At 41.7% G+C, this 19,997-nt stretch overlaps 1 protein-coding gene across 4 annotated transcripts in view; it reads right to left on the reverse strand.

Moving 5' to 3' along the window:
• LOC126416625 (cytochrome P450 4C1-like) overlaps positions 1 to 19,997 on the reverse strand; it is a 267,648-nt gene that overhangs the window by 115,748 nt on the left and 131,903 nt on the right. For all 4 annotated transcript variants that reach the window (XM_050084382.1, XM_050084383.1, XM_050084385.1 and 1 more), the window contains exon 4: positions 7,499 to 7,729. In XM_050084382.1, coding sequence (XP_049940339.1) covers positions 7,499 to 7,729 — 231 coding nt within the window. The remainder of the gene's footprint in view (positions 1 to 7,498; positions 7,730 to 19,997) is intronic.

A 19,997-nucleotide genomic window follows, 5' to 3' on the forward strand; every position in this document is an offset into this window, starting at 1 on the left:
CTTGGAATAACTCTCTTTTCCCCTAGCCGTTAACATCTGTTACGGAATTAGTTAACAATAATGGTAGTATGGGTTATTTCACGTTCACGCGCATTCAACGAACACGATGCGGAGACGGCTCGCAAGCAGAGGTGAAACAGCTGACCAGGGGGCCAACGACCGCCGCTCAACAATCGCCTGTCAGTGCGCGTGCTGGGGGGCGCCAGGCAGCTTCGTCCCGTGCAGCATCGCCGCGCCACCATCTTCGTTACACCGGCGCCGCCACTGCGGAGAATCAACTATCGGCGACGTGTATTGTGTGTGATGAGTGCGTGTGTTGTGGCAGCAAGCTCCAGTTATAAGAGTCAAAGTGTGTCTGCCACTCCGATTATCACATATGAGAAATTTATGTAACATGTATCAATATGTAACTACTGTCACTGTATTTTTTTTATTGTACCTTTTCTCCGACCTAATGCACTTGGTAAACATTCAATTAGTATATCCTTAAGCAATAACAATATTCAGATTGTGATGTATTATTGAGACACTGGATAAATGTTATGTTATAATAGTTCGAAAACCCTGGGCTGGTTTGGGACTCCCGGTTTTCCTATGCCCGTGAACCCGAATGGCTGAGGGGGGGGGGGGGGGGGTTAACATAAGTCGTTTTCCGGTGAGGTTAGTCAACATTTTTCCGGACTGTAACTTCTTTCACACAAATAAGAAGATTATACTTGCTCTCCCTTACACTTTGAGAAAATATGCATTTTAAATGATAACACGCACAAACTAATTTTAGAAACTAACTGAATAAACATGCATGTACAATCGTCTGGATTTTGACCCAGCCATATGAGGGGGCCATTGTACTGTTTCTCCTGGGTGGACTTGGGTTTAAAAAAAAATGTTTCACAAATAATCGACAAGTACGCCAAAGACGAAGAGATAGAACTACAATGGACATGTTATTCCATGGACTCTTGCGCTGTCTCTTGCGCTAGCTCTTGAGCTATCTTTCCTTTGTCATTCGCTAATCTCATCTGCTTGGATTCGGACCTAAGAGGACGTTCCTGGGTAAAGCTCATGTTTCTGTACCAGCTGATAATGTAAGTTGTACTTAAAAACCGAAAAATATAATGGTTATTTTGTCAAAACAACTTTGTGTATGTGGTCAATTAATTGATCGTCTGATACCTAGACTGTCTTAAGTAGACATGGGTCTTAACAAAGAATTTTCATTGTTAGGCGCCATCTTAGAAAAATCTTTAACATTTTTCATTTAGCTCATCTACGAGATGTGCCGTCGGTTAGGACAATTAACTTTATTTCAGATCCCACGAAACTGGACGCACCTACTAATAATTTAACAATTTTAATCACAGATTTTCTTCACACAGCGAGATAACATCCCAGGCAGAACAGGTCTGGTCACAGGATTCCAGTTCTATAATAGGATTTCAGTTGTAGATGCTACTCTTGTTATCTTATATCGGGGAATCGAGATGAAACCACGATGAAGTTACGTATTACAGTTGTGTGCATCGAACAGACTTGGCAAACATTCTCTGGTGTTGGGAAATAAGAAAAGGACAATTAATTATCGACGATTACGTAACTACCCTGAGAACTGAGCTAGTTTACTGAGTGCTTACACACATCGGGCTAAAGTAAACAACATATTACACTGTTAATAATATTCCTACATTAGTTATTTCTCTTTTATGCTGAGCCATTGCGTTAATGTGTGTTTCTTTTTTATATAAGTCACGGCTCATATTTTATTTCATTACAATGCACTAATAGTCACAAACCAAATAAAATTTTTTATTTTATTACATTACACGGTCTTCACTTAACGACCAAGGGCAGTGGTGTTTGTGTAGAGTTGTCAGTGCTCATAGACAAGCATTCTGCTTGACATAACCGCAAAAATCAATGTGGAATGTACAACGAATGTATCCATAGAACAATGTGGCGAAATATGGCGTTAACAGGCTGTGGCAACATCTGACACACGCGAGCCCATTTGCTAGCAGCACAACGTGCCTCTTCTGGGCTCGTGTCCGGATCACTTGGACCCTACACGATGGGTAAACTGTGACCTGGTCAGATGACTCCCAATTTCTGTTGGTAAGAGCTGATGGTATTGTTCGAATGTGGCACATACCCCATGAAGCCATGGACCCGAGTTTTCAACAAGGCACTGTGCATGCTGGCGGTGGCTCCGTAACGGTGTGGGCTTTGTTTATATGGTACGGATGGGTCCTCTGGTCCGAGTGACCCGATCATTGACTGAAAATGATTGTATTGGGCCTCATGGAGACCATCTGCAGCCATCTGATGACTTCGTGTTACCAAATAACGATGGGATTTTTATGGATGAAAGTGTGCAGTGTCACTGGTCCATAATTGTTCCTGACTGGATCGAAGAACATTCTGGAAAATTTGAACAAATGATTTGAGGACCAATATTAGCCTCCATGAATCCCTTCAAACATTTATGGTACATAATCGAGAGATCAGCTCTTGCACAAAATCCTGCACCGACAAAACTTTAGAAATTATGTATGGCTATAGAGGAGCATTGCTCGGAATTTCTGCAGGGGTTTCCAACGGTTTGTTGAGCCGATGTCACGTCGAGTTGCTGCACTACACTGTGCAAAAGTCGATGTGATACGACCTTAGGAGTTATCTCACGACTTTTGTTACCTATGTGTAATACATTGAAACTCTCTTCTCCTCTACTTGCTTATTGCCTTATTTTCATGTTTATAAAATATTCTTTGTTTACCTATTTCCCTTACTGCTCTTTTTTAAAAGATTTCACTGTTATGTCCAGTCCTTGCAACTTTCCCTTCTTTTCCAATGCTCCTAATACCTCACGAAGTTTCCGCATCCAGTCGTTTCTAGCCTGATTAGATAACCTTCGTAGTTCATGGCTGAATTTTCCGTACTGTCTTAAGTCTTCTTCCGACTTGTCGTTTTTCCATTTCATGTGCTCTTCCATTTTTATCCAATATACTACCACTTCTTATCCACTCTTTCTTCTTCCTTGTCCTTTTTCACTTCTCCATTTTCTATTTTTATTCCCTGCAACACAGCACGTCTAAAAGTATTTCACTCTTCAGATTCCTGCACTTTGCCTTACACGTTCCAAATTCGTCACTTTTTCTTAAAGTTTTCGTTCTTTAATATCCCAACATCCCATTTCTTTGTGTGTTATCTTATCTGAGTATGCTTTAAATTTGTCCTAATATCCGCTAGGAGTAAATAATGGTGTGTATTGGCGTCTGTTCCTGGAAACGTTTTGCCATCTTAATGCTTTTTATGAACGTTTAGTTCATTGCAGTACAGTTTATTTCACATCTAGCAACATCACCTGGAACTTTCCACGTGTGTAAATTTCGTTGATAGCTCTTAAACTGAAGGCATCAGTTTTTTTCCCCTTTCGCTGGTCTTCCTCGGTTCATAGTCCCCAGCTATGTTCTTTGTTCTTCCCTTTCCCACTACAGTATTCCCCCATCATCACAGTTGTTGTTATTTCCAATTTTCTTCCTAGACTTTCTCAGTCTGTTCATAATGTCCACTTCCTTTCGGTTTGCATATGATGTGGCATGTAAAGTTGAATAATTAATGTAGCTATAGGGCTGCTGTTTAATTTCACTGCTGACTTCTTGTCACTAAATGGAACAATCCTCCATCTGTTACTGTCTAGTTGTTTCTTGTATAAAACTCCAACCCCATTTTCCTTGCTTTCCGAATCTTCGTAAATTCTGTCATACTCTCCAGCTTCAAATTCTCCTTCACTTCCCATCGAACACTGCTTAAATTTACAAGACTGTTATTATGTCCCTCCATCTGTTCCCTCACGTTCTCTAATTTTCCTTTCTTATTCAATGTCTTCACATTCCATGCAGAAATCGTCAATAGAGATGTTTCCCTTTCCCCTTCTTATCTTGCGTTAATCAGTGCAGGGTTCATCTCGATAGTACCCACACGGAGATACAGTTACGATCCCATTCCAAAATATGTGAGCGTAAGGCAGTAGCTATCTGTGAGACATTTGTGTTTCAAGCGGAAGTTGTATGTGAACATAGATAAACGTAAGGACATGACAGAGACGTGAAAAGGGGCAACCGTATTTGGCCATGCCCATGGGCATACGGTGTATAAAATTGATGGATTTTTGATCTTTCGTGTGTGTCTACAAGCTGTGGTGTACCACACCCCGCCGCGAAACACGACGTCAGAATTAAGGTCGGAAAACATCCCGACTGAGAGGAACTGAAGGCGTGCTCCATGGCTTTTGCATCAAAATCGTCTCGAAATCCGACAGAAATTACTGAAATCAGTGAATTAAGGCCTAGCCAAACCTGCTAGCGAGAGAACATTGCGACGTGAACGGCATGCAATTAACATTTGGAGTCCGTCACCTCGCCAGAGGCCATTGCTCACACAGGTACATAAAGACAATAACGGCGAAGGTCATTGGGTTGTGATAATATGTGACTGGTTTTCTGAACACTCCCTCACCCTATTACATCTCGACTGGCCTACGAAATCACCCATCTTGAACTACTCAGAAAATCTGTGGAACATCCCGGAAGAGCGGGCGAAACGCCATCAGCATCCTCGTAATTTGGTGGAATTGCGCATTCAGACTGGCTTAACTTGGATGCGACGTACAAGCACAACGTTCTGGACCCACTTCCTAACGAAACCCAAGCGGTTATCAAGTCCAGGTGCGGAATTACGCGGCATTGTATTATGCTTGTATTGATTTCTGTAGGGGTGACTAATAATTTGCCCGTTGAGCTTTCCCATCCCGCAGTAGCACGAGTGTGATTGGCACAAGGGCTGCATTTAATTAACAGGGTATAACTATCTATAGGAACAACGACCAGCAATTCCCGTAATATTATTAATCAAACAGAAAACAGAAGGTATAGAATTCAGTTACACAGCAGATCGTACCTATAGAAAGTGAGAGCATCATAAGTTCTGTTTTTTCGACCACGGTCGTGTCTCGTTCCAGTAGGCAGAAATCGGCAAACTCGGAAGACTTTTCTCAAACACAACATGTGATTCAGCAGTCTCCCGGCGACCGACCTTTGAAATCCTACAGTACCATAGCAAAATGGCAAAAGGAATTCTATTGTTAAGCTTAAGCGAGCTATGTACCGGCAGCTGAATAAACTAAGCGCACTGTTGCCGCACAAATCTAGTGTTAACAATAGCTACACAGTCCTGTCACATTATAAATGATGGAAAAACTGAAATTTTTTATGACTATATTAAATTCTATAGTCTTTCCTGATTACATTGAAATGCACATTATAGGTTTTCAAATGAAAAATGACCTATGTACACCAAATTTGAAAGTTACAGTCATGTATGCCGCCATCCCACCTTTATTTATGTTACAGAAACCAGCATTATTTCGAAAAGAACTGTGAACTTTCTGTTTCCAGCCATTATACGTATGATACGTTGTATATGTTCGTAACAGTGCAGGTTTCTAGTGTCTGTAAATAATTATCTTTGCTAGCATTTACTTTTGTTTCGCTGAAGTAGTTTGTTCACGTGTTACTGAACGTTTGTTGCTCAAGTGCTATATATATTTGTGGAAGTACATATCCTTTAGTGTACAATAAATACGAACTATGCCACACATCAAAAAATTCAATAAAAGGAAATTCCGTGGCAACCAGTTCACAAACAAAGCAAGCCACACTGTTGAAAGTAACCTATGTATCAGTTCTTCAGGGAAGAAACTCCTACATGGCATGCCTCCTGGTGACTCAAATTATTGTGTAACAATGACGCTATTTGTAGTGGATTTGTTATTGTTGATGTGGGCATCTTATCTTCTTTGAAAAAGGAAGTGGCGAAAAGTAAACAGTGAGATGGTGTAGACTGCCTGGAAATAATTGAACAACAAAGTAGCAGGAAGGGTTTAGCGTCCAAATTAGTTGTTCTGTATAGATCCTGCTCCAGAGAAGAAGCACTACTACTGACAGCGGTTTGTTTGATCCGTGGGAGAGCGTCGCAAAGATGCTGAGGAAATTGAAGCGAGCGACTGTTGAAGATAAACTACTCAGAGAAAGCCTACCTACAGAGTTCCAAGAGCCGACTCTAATAGATGACTGTAGGAACTATCCAGGACCCCCTGTGTATCGCTTCCATAGGAATCGTGAGGATAAGATTAGATTAATCACAGCATGGACGGAGGGCTTCAGACAGTATTCTACCCTCGCTCCACTTTTTAATGGATTGGGAAACAATTCTAATGATTGGTACAGCGGAAATACATCACAGTGGTTTGCACAGTATAGATGTAGACGTAGATGTTCTAGTCCAAAAAGAAAGAGAGCCATACAGCTTGTCGTAGTAGTTAGAATACATACTAAACAGAGATACTAACTTCCACTGCAGTTTCAAATTTAGCAATTGAAATATTACGTGGAATATGTCGTAATTTAAATCACGAAAAACGCATTCTTCCACTATAGTGTGTTAATTCAAATGGTTCAAATGGCTGAAAGCACTATGGGACGTTACAGAGTGTTAATTGTAAAATATAGGTGGTGATCTGTCTTTTTCGTTATCGTGTTAGAATGGAACACTCTAAAAATCGCACTTTCATTAAAAGAGTATTTCCGTCGTTGGGCTGTGGTATTCGAGTGGCGAGATGAAGAATCATGATTGGCCAATCAGATGGCTGAACACACTGTCATAATGCTAGGAGAATTCTCTTGCCGCGAGTGTGAGCACGTTCATGTCTTCATGCGAAATGCTTCAGTTCTAAGCCTGAAATAAAGCTATTCGACATTTGCTCAGAGGTCACACAGGACTTTGCCATGAGCTTCAGGGACCAACAATTGACTGTTGTGTGTCCTGTACCGACTGGTCGCGACAACTTTCGTTGCCCATAGCCTTGATTCACACAGCATGGAAATGTGCTATCGTACACAACGCTCGCATTCATGTATTCTCGTCTGAAGCATACTATGTGCACTGACTGGTAATAAGATGCATAATGGGCTTATAACATAAATACCTGTTTTAATGTGATTCTGAAAGATTTTTATTCTTTTCCTACCTTAATCACTGTGATGTTTTCTAATCATATTTTATAAATAATAATTAAAACTGATTAGCTATGGTCTACATAGAATATTTTAGACATAAAACCATTTAATGTATTGTGTTGACATTCCTCTTGGATTATTAAATTAACTGCACATGCAACACTCGTGTGCTATTATCTCATAACTAATAAAAATAACTAAACTTCACTTGCAGGATGCCTTAGCTTTTACAAAATTCTGTGATTGAAAGCATATGAAAGACAATTTTTGATATTTAATTCAGCTCCCTATATGATAAATAGTGTATAATCATGCGATCAAGGAGCCAAACTTGTAACAGCCATAACAATTCTGGAAAACTTATTTACACATGTAACACCTATAATAACTATGGATAATTTAATCTCTGGAAAGAGTGTACTCACTTCATCATTTAATTCCTTGTCAGTATATCTCGTGCCTGAATGTTCTTCCTTAAGAAGGAAGGTGAGGAGTGTTCTATCATTGGCCTTTAGGCCATCAACATTTTTGCTGCCTAAGGCAAAACCACGATCAATTATGTATTTGATAACAGAATTAAATCTTGATAGTTTCCGACCTTGTGCAGTCATCCACCTCGTCAAGTTGACTGTTGTCCATGGACGGTATATAATTGCCTGTCAATGAATGTACAAGAGACTTAGTATTATGAAATACTCATGGGTTTAGCCAACCATATTACTTATAGGTAACCAGTGTTCCAAAGGGCAAACAATTGTAGCTTTGAGTGATTTGTGGTTGTGATAGCCTCAGTGTTCAAATGAAAAGTCTGAAATGTCCAATACTACAGGGAGTATAAAATGAACTACAAATACAAACTATTAACAACTATCATAATAACATGTGTGGTTAACATAAAACATAATTGAAATCAAATTTCACTTGCCCAAGAATTATGTAATGATACAGAATAGATAGTGGAAACATGTGCTTCTGAAAACAAATAAATATTATGGAAATAACAATGTAGAAGGTATTTTGATAAAGATGCCACTCTTCTCCTATATTATACTACTGAAATAGCTTTTGTTTTGGTTAAAAGTGGGTAACAACAAGATGTTGATTTAAATTAAGTAATGTGCAGGCTTAACCTCTGTTAGAGGTATCTCAGATTAAATATTTGATATTTAAAAAGTTAGACATGTGATCACCAATGAAACAGGTAACTCAAGTAATGTGAAATACATTTATGCAGTAGGCTTATAATTGTTTGTTTTGTAGTATTAACATTTTTTTCAATATATTCACATTGCATATCACCTACAATACCTTCCACAAAGTTACTTTCACATAATGCACAACTATTAAAAATCTTCCAGCTAAGATTTAGTTGATCTTTGTGATTCATGAGATTCTGTAAATTTTTCTGTATGTGTGACTAAATGTAAAAGCGTTGCAATAGTTTGAAAGTCACTGTGTCAGTTGAAAATATAAAAATATTGATATTTGTATCACACACTCATCTTTAAGTGATTGTATAAATTTATGGAAACTAGTGGGAGTGATGTGTGTGTGTATATATATATATATATATATATATATATATATACACTCCTGGAAATGGAAAAAAGAACACATTGACACCGGTGTGTCAGACCCACCATACTTGCTCCGGACACTGCGAGAGGGCTGTACAAGCAATGATCACACGCACGGCACAGCGGACACATCAGGAACCGTGGTGTTGGCCGTCGAATGGCGCTAGCTGCGCAGCATTTGTGCACCGCCGCCGTCAGTGTCAGCCAGTTTGCCGTGGCATACGGAGCTCCATCGCAGTCTTTAACACTGGTAGCATGCCGCGACAGCATGGACGTGAACCGTATGTGCAGTTGACGGACTTTGAGCGAGGGCATATAGTGGGCATGCGGGAGGCCGGGTGGACGTACCGCCGAATTGCTCAACACGTGGGGCGTGAGGTCTCCACAGTACATCGATATTGTCGCCAGTGGTCGGCGGAAGGTGCACGTGCCCGTCGACCTGGGACCGGACCGCAGCGACGCACGGATGCACGCCAAGACCGTAGGATCCTACGCAGTTCCGTAGGGGACCGCACCGCCACTTCCCAGCAAATTAGGGACACTGTTGCTCCTGGGGTATCGGCGAGGACCATTCGCAACCGTCTCCATGAAGCTGGGCTACGGTCCCGCACACCGTTAGGCCGTCTTCCGCTCACGCCCCAACATCGTGCAGCCCGCCTCCAGTGGTGTCGCGACAGGCGTGAATGGAGGGACGAATGGAGACGTGTCGTCTTCAGCGATGAGAGTCGCTTCTGCCTTGGTGCCAATGATGGTCGTATGCGTGTTTGGCGCCGTGCAGGTGAGCGCCACAATCAGGACTGCATACGACCGAGGCACACAGGGCCAACACCCGGCATCATGGTGTGGGGAGCGATCTCCTACACTGGCCGTACACCACTGGTGATCGTCGAGGGGACACTGAATAGTGCACGGTACATCCAAACCGTCATCGAACCCATCGTTCTACCATTCCTAGACCGGCAAGGGAACTTGCTGTTCCAACAGGACAATGCACGTCCGCATGTATCCCGTGCCACCCAACATGCTCTAGAAGGTGTAAGTCAACTACCCTGGCCAGCAAGATCTCCGGATCTGTCCCCCATTGAGCATGTTTGGGACTGGATGAAGCGTCGTCTCACGCGGTCTGCACGTCCAGCACGAACGCTGGTCCAACTGAGGCGCCAGGTGGAAATGGCATGGCAAGCCGTTCCACAGGACTACATCCAGCATCTCTACGATCGTCTCCATGGGAGAATAGCAGCCTACATTGCTGCGAAAGGTGGATATACACTGTACTAGTGCCGACATTGTGCATGCTCTGTTGCCTGTGTCTATGTGCCTGTGGTTCTGTCAGTGTGATCATGTGATGTATCTGACCGCAGGAATGTGTCAATAAAGTTTCCCCTTCCTGGGACAATGAATTCACGGTGTTCTTATTTCAATTTCCAGGAGTGTATATATATATATATATATATATATATATATATATATATATATATATATATACACATATAAATTAGGGTAATGAAATATGTTTTTGCTCATATAGTGATATGATGCCTGGAGTTCTAGATATCAGCTTTCTTTTTCATAAACTGCATCTTACAAACTCATTAATCATGTAATTAATTTTCACTTTGTATTTTGTGGAAAATCTAAGAAACAATTTTTAATTTAAAAGAAGTCTATATTAAGTCAAAAGTTCTACAACATCCTTGTTTCTAAAATTCATAATATACTTACATTTTCTTATATTTTAGTCTAGTCTATTTCCTTTTCATTTACAAGTATTAATTAATTCTCCACTATCAGAAAATAGCACGAAACAAAGGATAAGTGTTCACAAAAACTAATTGACTTTTGTATTATCTCCTTTACCACACAAATTATTTTGCACAAAGTAGTGTGTAACTATTTATGATATATATCTGTCAAAATATCATCCTACATATTTCCATTATGATTAACTGCAGTATATCGACGGTTTGACACTTCATTGTATTGTTTTGTTGTGTATTAACTCGTTACAATGTAATTCAGTCAGCTATTTTAAAATTTTCGATAACCCCTCTTGTATATAATTCAATTTTTCTCTTTCTCCCACTCTCACCCATTTTAAGCATTGAAATGATCTTCATGAATAAATTTTTGTAAAGAACATAGTGTCTGTATGACCACTGCTAACGAATGTGGAGCACCACAAGCAGAAATAAGAAACACAGAAACGCTGCTTTTTTCTTATTATTCAACTTTTCGGTGTTTAGCAATTTGGCTTCATCACTTACCAGTTTTAATCATGCACTTATGTTCCAGCTTTTCATAGTTACTACTGATAAATTATATTATTTGTAAGCCTTTGTATCTACACATTTTGCCCCTGGGTCCTTTAACAGAAACGTTAACTGGATCTAGATTACATTCCAGTACAGCTGCAAAGTGCTAACACGAATTCTTTACAGACGAATGGAAAAACTTGTAGAAGCCGACCTCGGGGAAGATCAGTTTGGATTCCGTAGAAATACTGGAACACGTGAGGCAATACTGACCTTACGACTTATCTTAGAAGAAAGATTAAGGAAAGGCAAACCTACGTTTCTAGCATTTGTAGACGCAGAGAAAGCTTTTGACAGTGTTGACTGGAATACTCTCTTTCAAATTCTAAAGGTGGCAGGGGTAAAATACAGGGAGCGAAAGGCTATTTACAACTTGTATAGAAACCAGATGGCAGTTATAAGAGTTGAGGGACATGAAAGGGAAGCAGTGGTTGGGAAGGGAGTAAGACAGGGTTGTAGCCTCTCCCCGATGTTATTCAATCTCTATATTGAGCAAGCAGTAAAGGAAACAAAAGAAAAATTTGGAGTAGGTATTAAAATCCATGGAGAAGAAATAAAAACTTTGAGGTTCGCCGATGACATTGTAATTCTGTCAGAGACAGCAAAGGACTTGGAAGAGCAGTTGAACGGAATGGATGGTGTCTTGAAGGGAGGATATAAGATGAATATCGACAAAAGCAAAACGAGGATAATGGAATGTAGTCGAGTTAAGTCGGGTGATGCTGAGGGTATTAGATTAGGAAATGAGACACTTAAAGTAGTAAAGGAGTTTTGCTATTTGGGGAGCAAAATAACTGATGATGGACGAAGTAGAGAGGATATAAAACGTAGACTGGCAATGGCAAGGAAAGCGTTTCTGAAGAACAGAAATTTGTTAACATCGAGTATAGATCTAAGTGTCAGGAAGTTATTTCTGAAAGTATTTGTATGGAGTGTAGCCATGTATGGAAGTGAAACATGGACGGTAAATAGTTTGGACAAGAAAAGAATAGAAGCTTTTGAAATGTGGTGCTACAGAAGAATGCTGAAGATTAGATGGGTAGATCACATAACTAATGAGGAAGTATTGAATAGGATTGGGGAGAAGAGAAGTTTGTGGCACAACTTGACCAGAAGAAGGGATCGGTTGGTAGGACATGTTCTGAGGCATCAAGGGATCACCAATTTAGTATTGGAGGGCAGCGTGGAGGGTAAAAATCATAGGGGGAGACCAAGAGATGAATACACTAAGCAGATTCAGAAGGATGTAGGTTGCAGTAGGTACTGGGAGATGAAGAAGCTTGCACAGGATAGAGTAGCATGGAGAGCTGCATCAAACCAGTCTCAGGACTGAAGACCACAACAACAACAACATCCTGTGACATGTAATTGAAGAAAGCATAATGACGTTCTCTTCATCAGAAAAAAAGATACCAGATCAGTCTCCTATTTTTATCCTTAGGAGGGAACTGCCAAGGGAGAGATTAGCATCAGAAAAGACTGAGCACAATAAAGACAATAACAACCTATGAGTCTGAGAATGTAGTTTCAGTAGTCTTTTTGTGGTAGGTATGCTAATAATCGATTTAGATATATCAGGATTCGGTGAAGTTTAACAGAAAAGTCGTAATTATTTCCAGTCAAATGGATTCAGGGCAGTAATAACAGCAGCAATAAATGGAATAGTGGGAGTCGGGTTCATTGCGAATACAAAGGTACAGAAAGCAGAGAGGTACTGTGCACAGTTTGCTGACAGGGTTATTCTCATCAGAATCAACAACCAACCAACATGAAGGTAATTTCACGGGTTGTTTGTGAGAGAAAGTGACGTTATAAGGTTTTCCATGTTGTGATACGTCTACATTAGTTGTTAAATGCTGTAAATAAACTTTCATGCTTGCTACACACATTTTATTACTATACTATCACTTCCAGAGCATTTATTCTCCATATTCAGGCAGTTGTCAGTGAAAATCATCTTTTTAAAAAGGCCAAGTCATACGCGTAATGAAGGCCCAGTCATACATGTATTGAAGTAATCAGAATCAAAATTAATACCATAGCAATACACCTTTCCAATCGTAATATAAATAAGTTCAGCGTTGACAATAAGTGCCATGTGGAAGTGAATAAAATACTATCCTCCCATTTTAGATGGGCTATGGCAGCTACCAAGAACAGTTGCCTGCGTCATATCTTATCAGTTATATGTACAGCATAACAGTTAATTAGAAGGCATCAATTTCTGTGTTACTACATGTCGTAAGTACAATGCCATAATATCCTTAAACATAAAATGGGAAACCTATAGCCCCTATATAAAAGGTACACACAATAATTGTTTACAACGTACCACAGTGGTTTAGAGGAAATAGAAGGGAACAATTTGATAAGTGGCACTTGTGCCCTATCAAGTTAGGAAACTACAAGTTCGCCTAGAAAACCACCTAAGCTACTGTACGAACATGATGCACAAGATATTTAGCATTCTCTCGCTATCTGCACGCAAAGTACTGGCCCTAAAAGTATGACTAGGACCTTTTGTAGGAAACTTAATGTACTTTCATTTTGTACTGCAATACGTTTTACCCAGAGGCCGGGTTTTTAGAGTTATTCATGAAAAACGTAGAGAAGTGACCTTGAAACGCACCCCCGTTCCACCCCTCACCTCCGCCCCCCTCCCTGCTGTTCAGGATCTTTAAATCTTTAGTATGTTGTTCATGCCATTCCCTCCTGTCACTGTACTGTATGCGAATTATTTCCCATAGTAGACTTTTTTTGGTTTTCATTTTCTCCTGCTTTTATAATGCCACTTAAAATAGTGAAATTGACGTTTGTGTGATTTTTACCTTATAATTTTGTCTATTTTAAGGGCATACAATTAACAAATAAATCGTTTTGTCTGTGTATCCTTCTTTTTACGATACCACTGTGATTATACGGGTTAAGCGTGATAATGGCAGCTAACTCTAAATATACAAGAATGTAAGTTAATGCAGATGAGCAAGTTATTCCATAAGAAAGTTCAAAAGTGATTTTCAAAAGAATACCCAATCCTGTAGTCATTCCTCCTCATCCCTCCCCCCACCCCAATTAGGATTTTTTTCTGTAGTGTTCGAATACAGTATTAGTAGTGTGCTGTTGACTCAGCCACATCGTTTAAATATCTGGGTGTAACACTGCAAAGTGATGTGAAATGGAAAGGCCATTTAAAGATTATAATAGGGAAGGCAAATGGTCGACTTTGGTTTACTAGGAGAATTTTAGGAAACTGTGATTTACCTGTAAAGGAGACCCATATATGACAATAATGTATCACCCATTCTCGAGTATCACTTGAGTGTCCGCGATCCGCACCAAGTCGGAGTAAACGAAGATATTGAAGGAACTCAGAGGTAAGCTGCTAGATTTAGTTACCTGTGGATACGAACAATGCGAAACTAATGAGATGCTTTGGGAACTCAAAAGGGAATATCTGGAAGGAAGGCGACGTTCCTGTTTGAGGAACGCTGTTGTGGAGATGCAGAGAAACGGCATTTCAAGTTGACTGCAGTACGCTTCTACTGCCACCAACGTACATTTTGTGTAAGCACCATGAATATAAGATAAGAGAATATAGGGCTCGCAAGGAGACACACAGACAGTCATTTTTCCTTACCTCTATTTGCAATTGGAGAAGAAAAGAAATGACTTGTAGTGATACACACATAGTACGGAGGCTTACGGAGCATATATGTAGGTGCAGAAGTTGAGATCCAGCTGTAAAAGTAATTAATTTACTCATAACATTTGGAAAAGTGTTTCTTTCAATAGCCATAAAGGAAACTTAAAATTAATAACGTTAACGAAACAGCTAATTCAGGCAATGGCGTAATAGCCCAGTCAATGAAGACCAAAAAACGTCGAATATGGGAAATAATTCGTGTAGTCTCAAATTTTTGTACAGTGGTAGGAGTGAGTGCCATGAGAAACAAAGAAAAAAATCCTAATTGGGGTGGGGGGAGGGACGAGGAGGAATGACTACAGGATTGGGTATTCTTTTGAAAATCACTTTTGAACTTTCTTATGGAATAACTTGAGAATCTGGGCCTCTGACGAAAACATATCCCGGTACAAAATTAAACTATATTAAATTCCTTACAAAAAAGCCGTATTGTATCGGCACCACCGTTTAGGATAGTGAAAGTTAGTTTTGTGCGATAATCTGAGTGCAAGCTACAGCCAGGTGCAGGCCGGATTGCAGCAAGTTACGTTGACCAGCGGTTGTGAAGTGGAATCGAGGACACAGGGCTGTCGAACCGCTGAAAAGAGTAAACACAGTGGTTTGCATGGCGCAGGCTATAGGCAGTAGGGGCCCACTGGCGCAACTAGGGTGTGGTGCGTACGTGACGCGAAGTGACGTCTTAGCAAAACAGAAGAGCAACCTGAGTATACATAGGTGTTGTTTTCTAACGAGCGTCATTCAAGTGTGGCAGCTCTCCTGGATGGCGGTGCGTGTCACTCCACCGGACTATACGCAACAACAGATGGGGTGACAGCGTCCCAGTCCACGACGGTTCGATCCTCTGAGGCTGATGCGAGGTCCGCAGCCAGCCAGGGAGGACCACTCTTTGGCTCGCTACTGCAGGCACTCGTTTCGGCTCCCGACACACGCCGGAGACTTTCGTGGCGAGGGTCGCAGATTCGGACGTCGGATTGCGTGTAGTCGTTGCCGCTGCATTCCCAGCTATGCCAGCCGAGGAAGAAGCAGCAGTGGGGCCGGCTTACGGCTCCCGGCGGAGCAGCACAGAGTCAACGGTGATGGTGGCAGCTGAGTCGGCCTGACGTAATCGGAACTCTACAGCTGGCGACCAAGGCCGGCGCGACACAGCGTTGCGTTGCACAGGTCGCTGGGGCAGCGGCCTGAGCATTGCGGGGCCTGTGACGCGGACCGAGGTCAATGAAGCACTGTAGTGGAAACGAATAAATCATTTGAAAAGCTCGGCCGAGTTTTAATATGGCACCTCCTGGCACCCATCCACTACATTTGGTGTCTCCATGCCATATTTGGCGTCGGGCACCAACTACATTGGGTGTCAGAATAGCGGACGTTGTCTGTCCAGTACGACGTTCGAGCCCACAGCCAGTACAGTCACAAGATGTGGTGGGTGCTGTCAAAATTGTTCTTTTGAGTGTTGGACGTTTTCTTTCTTGTTGGTGTTTTGAGAATGGCTTGCCAGAAGCCACATTTTAGATGTTTTGCGTATGCATATTATTTATTTTGCCAGAATAAGTGTTAGTGTATTTGGGACAGTAAGATGTTGTTTTCGTGGCATTTGATTACTTTGTATTGGTTTATGATGTTACTGAGTATGATGATATGGAGTTGTAGGAAGTCAGATTATTCTTGTACTTAGTCCCAAAACAAAACGAGTGACTGGGAACGAAAGCGACACAATGGCAGAGTCAAGGACGCAAGGTGTGGCGGAACCAGTAGCGGTGCGGATTTTGTTGGCAAAAGTAGCACAATTGACAGCAGACAATACGCAGTTGAGAAATGAATTAACACCTAGAAGTGAGTGGGAAACCGCATCTGCTCAGTCGTTGTTGCCTAGGGAGCAGGAGATCGATCCAGCTGCCGTGAGTTTGATTATTCTGTTTTCTGGCAAGGCGTCTGAGGATGTGCGTGTGTTTGTGGAGGACTTGGAGACTTCAGCTGCGATGAATGGTTGGTCTGATGAGCAGTTGTTACATGTAGCCAAGATTAGATTAACGGGTGAAGCGAAAACATATGTAAGGTGTTCTGAGGCCTTAAGGAAGGCAGGACAGTTTAAGCAGTTAAAGGAAGGGCTTTTACAAAGGTACAAGAAACAGAATAGCCCTCGGTACTTTAGGGAGAGGTTAAGTACAATGACAAAGACACAGGGGGAGACGGAGAAATTTGCAGACAGAATAAGGGAAATTAATGAGTACACTTACGAGCTGGGTCAGAACGATGAAGCGAATAGTGCTCTGTTGTTCTGTTTCAGGAGGCCGAGCAAAGGGCACTTGATGTATTTTTGAGAGGGTTACCGGCGCATATGCCAAGGAAAGTGCTTGAATGGACTCCGAAAGATTTGTATTCGGCCATTCAGCTGGCAATTCAGTGTGAAGAAGTAGGCATGGCAACAAGAGTACGCGAGAGGCAAATAGTATTTGCAGTGGGTCTAAAATGTTATAAGTGTGGTCGTACGTGACATGTGCAGAGGAAATGTACCCAGTCACCAAGGAATAGAGGAATGGGTGGAAATCAGCAGCGTGGAGGATGGAGAAATGGAGATAGGAGAGGAGGACAAGCATTAAACGACAGCGGGGGCCCAAGACCCACCTAAATGAGCTCCCGTTTTATTTCAGTGCTACGAATACGTATGCAGAGGTAGAATGTTCAGTGGTAGGATCCATAGGAACTAAAAAGTTTAAGATTTTGTTAGACACAGGGCCGCTACTAAGAATATAGTGGGACGAAGGAAGTTAGGTTGCGTGGTATGGGGGGTAAGGAGGTCACGCCTTTGGGGTCGGTGACAGTTGACTTTCGCATAGGGAAGTCCGATTTATTGCATGCATGGAGGTAGAACCATGGGTGAGCGAGGGCTACGACATGATCCTAGGAGTAGATTTCTTGTATCAACATCATGCCAAAATTGACCTTGGACAACGAACTGTGGAACTTGGTGGAATGTTATTTCCGCTAGGGGAAACTGTCGTCAATGCAGAGCTGGCGTTCAACGTAATGAACAAACCAACTGAACCGCGTTCATTAGCATTAAGGCTTAATTCGCATGAGTGTGTGGCACCGGGAAGTCGCCGTGGGTAAGTGTGGATTCGAATATACGCATGGGTGCAGTATGTGTTATTGAACCATTGACGGATAACGAAGTTTTGGTTCACTGGGTTGCTTTGTGAGACGTAGTGTTGTACGCGTGCAGGAGGGGAACGACGGACGAGTAGTTCCCGTGAACGTTGATAATTTTAGCGCTGTAGACGCGAATTTGAGGAAAGGAGTTTTAGTAGCAAATTTGGAGGTGCCGGATGATGAAGACTGGTGTTCGAGAGGTAGGCGAAGCGATCAGCCACTAACTGCTGATAGAACTGCATTGCGTTACAAAATTAAGCAGTTGAAAGGAGGAGAAAGAGAGCATATGGAAGAATTATTGTGGGAATTTAAGGGTTTGTTTTTTCCACAAGGGCCGTTGCGAGCAACTCCATTAGTTCAACATAGGATACCAACAGGGAATGAAGCACCGGTTTATCGTAAACCATACAGAATACCGAGGTATTTGCAGCCGATTGTGGAGGATTTCATTGATCAGCAGCTTCCGGACGGTATTATAAAGCACAGTAAAAGTTGCTAGGGAGCAGGCATTGTCGTTGTCCCTAAAAAAACCTGCGGATGGAACTAAAAATACAGGTTCTGTTGTGACTACCGATACCTCAATAATAAGACAGTAACAGACGCATATCCCATACCAAACATATCGGAGACTTTGGATCACGTAGGACAGTGCCAGTACTTTTCTACGATGGATTTGACAAGTGGTTATCATCAGTTAGAGGTGGCTCCAGAGGATCGTCCAAAAACTGCTTTCTCTACTCCTGGAGGTCATTATCAGTACATTAGAATGCCATTCGGTTTGAAAAACGCTCCGGCAACGTTTCAGAGGTTGCTAGACAGCGTATTGAGGGGTTTTAACCACGGCAGTGTCTTGTCTATATGGATGACATCATAATGTTTTCAAGTAGTATGGAGCAACACAGACAGCGGTTAAGGGAAGTCTGTATGAGGTTAAGAGCAGCTCGTTTGACATTGAGCCTGGAGAAGTGTCATTTCGCATTAGAAGGAGTAAAATATTTGGTTCATATTACCAGTACTGACAGAGTGCAAACAAATCCGAGGTTGGTACTGGCTGTAAGGGATTTTCGGGAACCGCAAACAGTTAAGGAAGTCCAGTCATTCATCGGAATTTGCAATTTCTATCGAAAGTTCGTGAAGGGTTTTGCAGATTTAGCACAGCCGTTGACGCGACTGTTATGGAAGGGTGTGAAATTTGAGTGGACAGAAGAGTGTAAGAGAGCGTTTGACAAACTGAAAGAAGTGTTGACGTCAAGTCCGGTTCTTGTGTTTCCAGATTTTGAAAAGGAGTTTATACTAGCATGCAATGCATCGAATCAAACATTAGGGTGTGTTCTTAGTCAGGAAATTTATGAGAAAGAACATCCTGTAGCAAATGCGTCTAGGCAGTTGAATGCAGCAGAAAGGAATTACTCAGCCACAGAGACGGATATGCTTAGTGTAATCTATGGAATCACTTATTTTAAATGTCATTTATATGGGAGAAGATTTCGGGTAGTGATAGATCATGCTGGGTTGAAGTGGGTGTTGGGGTTGAAGGATTCGCCCACCATACTCGCTAGGTGGGCTGTGAGGCTTAGTGAATTCAACTACGAGGTGGTGCACAAGCAATTTTCCGCCTTTAGTTGATGAAGTGCAATATATACGTTTTATTAATGGATTTTGGGTTGAATGCTCACTTCTGACGTTCGTTCATCCTTTTGCTAGAATAAGTGGAATACAGACGGAAACCATATTGTACGGGGGTTGGCTGAAAAGTAATGCCTCCACCTTTGTAACTCTTCAACAGTTGGGAGTATTGGTACACGGCAGGTATTGGCTTCTTCCGCAGCTTCTTCTCTACAACTCCAGTTGGTGGGACGCCTTAGCATTGAACGGTTCTGTTGTTACAGTGTTAAGTATGGAACCCTGCGCAGACCGTCGGTCAATGCGATTTAAGCAACGTGCAGTCACTGAATTGTTGACAGCAGAAGGTGTCGTCACCCCAAAGGAAATTCATCAGAGAATGAAAGCAGTTTGTAGAGATTGTGTTGATCTGAGTTTGTACGACTCGCTTTTTTTGGTTACATATAATAAGTATATTTATTTCTTCATCCAAAAAAAAAAGTCTTTCAAGATTCTGGGAGACGTCATAGCTTTGTAAATGTTGTGTCCCCCCCCCCCCCCCCCCCCCCCCGAGACACACGCA

The sequence above is a fragment of the Schistocerca serialis genome, chromosome 8 (genome assembly GCF_023864345.2).
Source record: "Schistocerca serialis cubense isolate TAMUIC-IGC-003099 chromosome 8, iqSchSeri2.2, whole genome shotgun sequence".
NCBI lineage: Eukaryota > Metazoa > Arthropoda > Insecta > Orthoptera > Acrididae > Schistocerca > Schistocerca serialis.